Below are 8,825 nucleotides of genomic sequence, written 5' to 3'. Positions count from 1 at the left end.
CCCCATCAGAGAAACAGCAGCGGCCTTACAAAGAGGCAAAGGGAAGGACAGTAAAACGGGAAAATAAGCACACTGCTCCCAACTGGTCTGATATACTTTAAAATGGACACCAGCAAAATAGGAACACTGGTCCAAACTGTTTTTCCCTTCTGGGTTAGACAGATGAATGAGTCGGGGAGGTGGGGAGACAATATTGTCTACACTTCCCGCTGACTCGGAAAAGCAGCCAGCATAATTAAGGACCCCACGCACCCTACACATTCTCTCTTCCACCTTCTTCCGTCGGGAAAAAGGTGCAAAAGTCTGAGGTCACGTCCCAACCGATTCAAAAACAGCTTCTTCCCTGCTGCTGTCAGGGGATGGGCCTACCTCGCATTACAATGATCTTCCTCTACACCCTAGCTATGACTGTAACACTACATTCTACATTCTCTCCTTTCCTTCTCTATGAACGGTATGTTTTGTCTGTAGAGTGCGCAAGAAACAATATTTTTCACTGTATGTTAATACATGTGACAATAATAAATCAAATCATAAAGATTCCACCACATGCATCAGAAACTCTTCTAACTTTTAGGCAGATGCGATGGGGCAGAGCAGTAAATGTACGAGATAGATGTGGTTTTGATTTGATTTGATTTAATTTGATTTGATTTATTATTGTCACGTGTATTAACGTACAGTGAAAAGTATTTTTTCTTATGCGCTATACAAAGCATACCGTTCATAGAGAAGGAAAGGAGAGAGTGCAGAATGTAGTGTTACAGTCAGAGCTAGGGTGTAGAGAAAGATCAACTTAATGCAAGGATAGCCCATTCAAAAGTCTGACAGTAGCAGGGAAGAAGCTGTTCTTGAGTCGGTTGGTACGTGACCTCAGACTTTTGTATCTTTTTCCCGATGGAAGAAGGTGGAAGAGAGAATGTCCGGCGTGTGTGGGGTCCTTAATTATGTTGGCTGCTTTACCGAGGCAGCGGGAAGTGTAGACAGAGTCAATGGATGGAGGGGGTGAAGCATAGATCTCCCTCACTATTTTCCTGACCGCAGGGGGGTGGGGGGTAGGGGGGGGGGTGGGGGTGGGTGCAGGGGGTGATGTGGGAGCTCTGCGAGTCTGCAAGGTCCCGGTCAGCTGTGTTTCTGTGGAAACGGATTGGCAACTTGGACCACCCAGCCTCACCCCTGTCCCCCGTGGACTTGTTGTCACAGCCCATCTCAGCACTGGGCACCACCAGTGAGATATTTCTGGATGGGGCAAGAGTGGTGCAGCAGAGGGAGCACGAGAAAGGGGAAAGAGAGCAAATCAGATTGAAAAATAACTGAATCTCCGTTATGTCCCAATAAACACTCGAGCTGATGTGTCAATACAACGGCTACATTTTTATTACACACCTGGAAACAGGTAGCATCTGATAACAAGAGCTTGCAGCCTAGTTGCTGCAATATTTTTATTCCCATCAGGGCTTGCCCTCTAGTGTTCAATCAATATGCTTTTGAACAGTAATCCTTGCATTAACTTGTGGTGCTCCCATACAGGGATGAATGTTTTAGCAGTGTTTTGGGAATAAGGGGAGGCCACTTAGCCCCTTTAGTCTGCTCCTCCATCCATTTGCTGCTGTCAGCTTACACTGAGTGCGTGTGTCCACTGGAGAAGCACCTTTTCTTAGTATTATTGGTGTAGCGGGCATATGTCATGTTTGACCTCAATGCCCATACTGCACTGAGCGGAGAGACGCCTGTGGCACACTGAGATGCTTCACTCCATTCACTGACAACAACAGGCAAATGGGCAAACCCAACACTGCCCATTGGCAAGGCAGTCAAATTGGCATTGATGCCAATCCTACATTCGTACATTGTGTCCCCAACCTTCCCACCATTAATGAAATGAGCATTGTAAACCACTGAGAGTCAGTTACAGATCAGATGAGTGCTACAACGATAAGTAAAGAGGACAGACACTTCAAGAAAGAAAAACTTTGACTTCTTATTTGGCAGTTATTAGTCTATTCCACAATCATAGTAATGCAGAATTAAGTCTTCATCATCTTACCCACACATTGTTCCTGTCTAAACCTCGGTGCCTCAGGTAGGTGACAGGGTTCAACTCCCCTTTCTAGCCCGTCCCCTGCATAGATTAAAGATTTGTCGAACACAACTTTGAATATATTCAGTGACCCAGCCTCTGTTACTCGCTGGGGGAGAGAATCCCAAACACTAGTGACGCCTGGGGATGAAATTCCTCCTGGGAAACGCCTCATTTTGAAACTCTGCCCCGAGTTCTAGATTCCTCCACAGGGAATCATCCTCCTAGCATTCACATTGTTAAGCCCCCTCAGAGTCTATACATTTCAGTAAGATCGCCTATCCTTAGGTCACAAACAACAATTTGAAGCTAGGTTGGATCTGGTCACCACAGAACCACTGAATCCCTGAAGTGCAGAAAGAGGCCATTCGGCCCATCAAGTCTGTGCCGACTCTCCGAAAGAGCATCTTACCCAGGCCCACCCTCCACCCTATCCCATTTCCCATTTACCACGGCCAATCCACCTAACCTGCACATCCATCTTTGGACCAAGTGCGAAGTATTATTATTATATTTCTTTTTATTCATTTGTGGGACATGGGTGTTGCTGGCTGGCCAGCATTTATTGCCCATCCCTAGTTTCCCTTGGAAGCTAGTCGAGAGTCAACCGCATTGTTGTGGCTCTGGCGTCACGTGTAGGACACACCAGGTAAGGAGGGCGGATTTCCTTCACTAAAGGACACCAGTGAACCAGATGGGTTTTTCCGACAATTGGCAATGGTTTCATGGTCATCAGTAGATTCTTAATTCCAGATATTTTTTATTGAATTCAAATTACACCATCTGCTGTGGTGGGATTCGAACCTGGGTCCCCAGAACATTAGCTGAGTTTCTGGATTAATAGTCTAGCGATAATACCACTAGGCCATAGCCTCCCCTATAGGGCTCAGGGCTCAGTTACCAAACCCCCAGGTTTGTCTGGGACCCTCCAGGAATCTTTCAGATAACACACCTTTATATTTGTCTGACCAGACTGTTTAGTTAGTTTAAGAGTTGCGTCTGGTGGTTAGATTTACTTGGTTGCTGGTACCCGGGCACACTCAGTACTGGAATGTTTGAAGAAAGCTTTAGAAATATCTCATTACCCAAATGTCACCCATCAGAGCTTTGCAGGAGCAAACTCACCAAACAGGAAGCTGCCTGAAAGACAGGAGCAGGAGAGGCTTGGCACGGGATGTGGCACGGGGAGTGGCATGGGAGGGGGATGGGGGAGGCATGGGCAGCAGGGAGGGAAATGCATGGGTCAGGGGTGGAATGAGTAAGTGGAAGGAAATGGGGAGTGGGATGGCATAGAAAGGAGTGGCAGGATGGTGGGGATAATACCAGAGGGAGGAGTATGGCATGAGAGGGATGGCATGGAATGTAAAGAAAGATACTAATTTCTGCATGGTGGCACAGTGGTTAACACTACTGCCTCACAGCACCAGGGACCCAGATTCGATTCCCAGCTTCGATCACTGTCTGTGTGGAGTTCGTACATTCTCTGCGTGGGTTTCCTCCGGGTGCTTTGGTTTCCCCCCACACTCCAAAGATGTGCAGGTTAGGTGGATTGGCCATGCTAAATTGCCCCTTAGTGTCAGGGGGACTAGCTAGGGTAAATGCATGGGGTTGTGGGGATAGGGCCTGGGTGGGATTGTGGCCGCAGAAGACTTGATGGGCTGAATAGCCTCCTCTGCACTGTAGGGATTCTATGTTTAGCGGGTCTCTGCTAGGTAAAGGCTAACCTCTTGCCCTCTGTTGAGAGTAATACCTGGAAGAATAATCATACAGAGATTTTAAAATTGTGTTTTCTTTGACCAGCTAGGTTTTCTAGTGATTAAAGTGTTCGGGAGAGGTGGGGGTTGGGGGAGGTGGGGGGGAGGACTGGCTATTTGATGAGATGAGGTGTTTAGAGGTAGGAGGTTATGAGGAAACCTCCAGCGAGACATCCAGTCACAGGAGACAGCCCTAACATAAAATGGGAATGTTTCTCCGGGTCTGTGGGACTGCCTCTCGTCTCTCTCTCAGATAGTATGCAGAACATTCTTTAAGATTAAACTTAGAAATGGCTCCTGTCGGTAACCTATTCCTGTGACGCACCTCGGTAAGATGTGACGCAGGTGCGAGTTTGTTTATCTTCAGCTGTAGACAGGAGATTGGGGGGTGGTTAGTATTTGAGCAAATTGGCCGTAGTGGGGTGGTGGGATCAGCCTGAACTCTACAATGTAAGCAGATTTTATCAGCAGCATTCCTTTAAAAACAGTTTGCAGAACTCCCAGCTGAATCCAGCCACGTTCTGGGAGGTGGAGGATTTTGGCTGGAGCTTAGCCACACGTGGATGATAAACAGCAGCCAGTGCGCGCTGCTTGGGCCAGCTGGCCTGTTTTGCTTTTGGTAAATTTAACTTCTTCCTCTCTTCTGAACAGCTGTTTATTTTCTCTTTCTCTGATTTTTCAAACCCATCTCTTCTTTAATCCCTTTTAGACCGAGGCCGCGGGAGGATTGTAGTCACCCAGTCCTGTTTTTTTTGCTTCATTATTCAAATGGGAGAAACACAGGAACAGTGGGAGGCCATTCAGCCCATCAAACCTGCCCCGCCATTCGGTTACATCATGGGCTGGTCTCAACAGCATCTACTTGGTTCTAAATAAAAGCAAATTACTGCGGATGCTGGAATCTGAAACCAAAAGAGAAAGTGCTGGAAACCGGCTGAGATTTTCCAGCATTTTCTCTTTTGGTTCCACTGGGTTCTGTTGACCAACAATATGCCTGGAAATGACTTGTGGGCGAACACAGGAGAACTGGTAGGCCCGTATCCTGCAATATTTTATTGTTGAAATAATGAAGCATAATAATGTGTTGAGAATAAACCTAATAACTGAGTTGTATTGCAAATAGCGCATAGCCACAAAGCAGCTCCTACAGCGTAGTGTAGGTGTGTGTATAATGAGGAGTGTAACTGTTGCTGTCAGCTTAGATTGAGTGTGCGTACGGGTGTGTGTCCACTGGAGAAGCACCTTTTCTCACTATTATTGGTGTAGCGGGCACATATCGTGTTTGACCTCAATGCCCGTGCTGCACTGAGGGGATAGTCACCTTTGGCACACTGAGATGCTTCACTCCATTTACTGGCAACCAAAGGCAAATGGGCAAACTCCAACACTGCCCATTGGCAAGGCAGCCAAATTGGCATTGGCGCCAACGCTACATTAGTGAATTGTGCCCCCAACCTCCCATCATTAATGAAATGAGCATTGTAAACCACTGAGGGTCAGTTACAGGTCAAGTGAGTGCTATAACGACAAAGTGAGGAGTACAGAGAGTTCATGAAAAAAAAACTTTGACTTCTTATTTGGCAGTTATTAGTCTATTCCACAATCAAAGTAATGGAGAACTAAGTCTTCATCATCTTACCCACATATTGTTCCTGTCTAAACCTCGGTGCCTCAGGTGGATGGCAGGGTTTTGGATATGCTACTGGAACCGCAGTGCCTGGCCGACTTGACGTAAGTCTGCAGTTTGCTGAGGGGCCTACAGGAGGGCATGAGTTGCGAGGCGAAGGACACCGGGGCCGGCTCATTGAGGCGCACAAGGCCAGGGCAGACGGTGGCGGGCAGGTCAGCCGACTGGGCGGAGGGCAGGGAGGGTTAAGGGGAGGTGGGAAACAGTTTGGTCGAACGGCAGAGAGGCAACTGGCCAGGGAGGAAGGTGGGCAGGGCCCCTGATACACCGGAAGGCGTGTGGTCAGAGCAGAAGAGGGTGGACAACACAGCGGGGCAGTGGGTGTCAGGGAGGAGCGCGGGGCAGGAGACGATGTTCCACAGCCTTGGTGCAAAGACTTGCAGGGATTGGAAATAGGAGGCGGCGGGCAAGATCGCAGGTTCACAGGAGGGCACGAGGTTGCAGCCGGCGCCCGTGGGCAGGAAGACTGATTCATAGGAGATGTCCGAGGAGGTAAAAAAGGTTTGCATGGAGAACATTTCTTGTTGCACTGTGATCGACTGTCTTGTAACCTTTACAAAACAAAGAAGACATTTTTAATTGCTTATATCTATGGTAGATCTACTCCATTATTGTGGAACATGCACTGCACTAGATTTATACTCCTTTCCCTTTATATTGACCCTCACTGAAGAATTTGGAGGGGTATGGGGCACACTCCCTGGCACCAGGCACTGGCACGCCAACAGATTATTCTCTCTAAAACAACTCATTGCATTAATATTACACCTTCCATGTTGTAAAATGGCCAAAAGCACCTCCCACAAGAGTATAACCAAACAAGATGTGAACCGAGCCACATATGTAGGTACTTTGGGGGGGTGAATGTTTGCCTATGTTCAAGATGATATAGAATTGCAGGTTGCTGCTTCATGATTAGCAGTGGTTAGCACTACTGCCTCACAGCGCCAGGGTCCCGGGTTCGATTCCCGGCTTGGGTCACTGTCTGTGTGGAGTTTGCACGTTCTCCCGCGTTTACGTGGGTTTCCTCCGGGTGCTCCGGTTTCCTCCCACAGTCCAAGGATGTGCAGGTTAGGTTGATTGGCCATGCTAAATTGACCCTAGTATCGGGTGGAATTAGCAGGGTAAATATTTGGGGTTATGGGGATAGGACAGGACCTGGGTGGGATTGTTGTCGGTGCAGACTCGATGGGCCGAATGGTCTCCTTCTGTACTGTAGGGATTCTATGATGTATGAGTAATTCTCAAAGAAATGTGAGCCTTTTACCAGCTTTCTGCCGACCACAGAAACACTGTGGGATTGACAAAAGCGTGGGGCTGCCTGTCCTGTGTCAAATACAGTTGAGTTTGGATGGCAGTAAATAACCATTTCCAATCAACACATGCTCAATTCACCAACAGGAGCCAACGGTTAACTCCAACGTGCCAGTTACTTCACAAAGCCACACCTAAAGGTTCTTGGCCGATAGACTAACTGTCATAAGGTTTCTTGGCGGCTAGTTTGGCATCACCATGAGGCTGCGGTGGGTGGAAGGGGTGGCAAAAATAGGAAGAGATGGAGCAAAGAACATCAAGCAAGGGCAAAGATAGAGGGAGGAACAACAGATTTAGATAGAAATAGAGGGGAAAAAGCAGTATGGCAACGGTGAAGTGAGGGAAGATGTCACTTGTGGGCCCACTTTGTGCTCTTGGTGAGAAGAAACCAAAAACAGTAGCGAGGGAGGAAAGGAAAAAAGTAACTCAAAAAACTAAGGGCAATAGTGGGGTACACTGTAGCAAGGGGCTCTGAGGAATCATTTACAGCATGCTCTGTCTATGTATTCAACAGAGCATGTCAACATTGCAGAGAATAAAATATGTTTAGGATATTCTCACGAAAGATATCCATTCTAACTTGTGTTTTATGTTTTCATTTGCAAGATGAGTATTGCTCAAGAACACGACAAGTGGTGTAGCTCAGTGGAATTATCACTGATCCAGTAATCCAGAGACCCAGGGTAATGTTCTGGGGATCTGGATTCGAATCCCACCAAGGCAGATGGTAAAATTTGAATTCAATAAAAATCTGGAATTAAATGTCTAATGATGACCATGAAACCATTGTCAATTGTCATAAAAACCCTAGGGAAGGAAATCTGTTGTCATTATCTGGTCTGGCCTACATGTGACTCCACACCCAGCAACGTCCTCGTTAGTGTAGAGGTTAGTGTCCCCACCTGTCACGTGGACGCCCGGGGTTCAATTCCCCGATGGGGAGCTGCCAAGTTGTGGCGGTGTCTGTTTTGGGGTGACACAGTGGTTAACACTGCTGCCTCACAGTGCCAGGGACCTGGGTTCAAGTCCTAACTTGCGTCACTGTCTGTGTGGAGTTTGCATGTTCTCCCTGTGTCTGTGTGGGTTTCCTCTGGGTGCTCCGCTTTCCTCCCACAGTTCAAAGATGTGCGGGTTAGGTGGATTGGCCGTGCTAAATTGCCCTTAGTGTCAGGGGGACTAGCTAGGGTAAATGCATGGGGTTATGGGGATAGGGCCTGGGTGGGATTCTGGTCAGTGCAGGCTCAATGGGCTGAATGGCCTCCTTCTGCACTGTAGGATTCTGATTCTATGAATCTATAATTCTATGACCCACAGCAATTCTATGACCCACAGTTAAGAGGGCAATTAGGGGTGGGCAATAGGTGCTGGCCCAACCAAAGAAACCCACCCTGTAAAAATGAATTAAAAAATAATTGTTTGGGATTTTGACCCAAGAAGGACCAGTGAGATATTCCCAAGCCAGCGTGCGGAATGACCTGGAGGGAAACTTGCAGGTAGTGGTGTTCCCACATGTGTTTCCCTTGTCCTTCTGGTTGGTAAAGGTCACAGGTTTAGGGGGTTCTGTTGAAGGAGTCTTAGTGAGTTGCTCCAGTGCATTTTGTGGTTAGTACCCAGTGTGTCACAGCAGGTGGAAAAGACAGAAACAAACTTTAAAATGAGACTAAGACAAATATCATTGCCACATTTATTAACGATCGCTCACCTCCTTTCTTCTGACTCAAGCATACATTTAAATGCTGAAATGTCCCCTTGTAAGGAAACGTCCTTTCTGGAAGTGAGTTCCTTCATCTTGGCCAAGAGGAGGTCCTCCATTTCCTGACCAATAAAGAGAAAAGAGCGGAAATGCACGACAACAAACAGGAACAACAAAGGGAATGCATTCATTTGATAGAATGATCCAATTGCAGCACATTCCAGACCCCGTGTAATGATAGCAATAGCAATGGGGGCGTGGTTTGCCGTCTTGGGGCAATGGAACTGTGCTCAATTA

At 47.4% G+C, this 8,825-nt stretch overlaps 1 protein-coding gene across 1 annotated transcript in view; it reads right to left on the bottom strand.

The window, feature by feature from the left end:
* Window positions 1-5,384: 5,384 nt before the first annotated feature.
* Window positions 5,385-8,825, bottom strand: part of LOC144507602 (uncharacterized) — a 41,610-nt gene continuing 38,169 nt past the window's right edge. Inside the window, exons 3-4 of the mRNA XM_078234757.1 lie at window positions 8,538-8,650; window positions 5,385-6,072 (exon numbers count right to left, since the gene is read on the bottom strand). Of these exons, the coding sequence (XP_078090883.1) occupies window positions 5,454-6,072; window positions 8,538-8,650 (732 nt within the window). The 3' untranslated portion in view covers window positions 5,385-5,453. The remainder of the gene's footprint in view (window positions 6,073-8,537; window positions 8,651-8,825) is intronic.

This window comes from Mustelus asterias, chromosome 19, assembly GCF_964213995.1.
Source record: "Mustelus asterias chromosome 19, sMusAst1.hap1.1, whole genome shotgun sequence".
NCBI lineage: Eukaryota > Metazoa > Chordata > Chondrichthyes > Carcharhiniformes > Triakidae > Mustelus > Mustelus asterias.
Note: the sequence above shows the minus strand (reverse complement) of the source record. Positions and strands in the feature narration are given on the sequence as shown.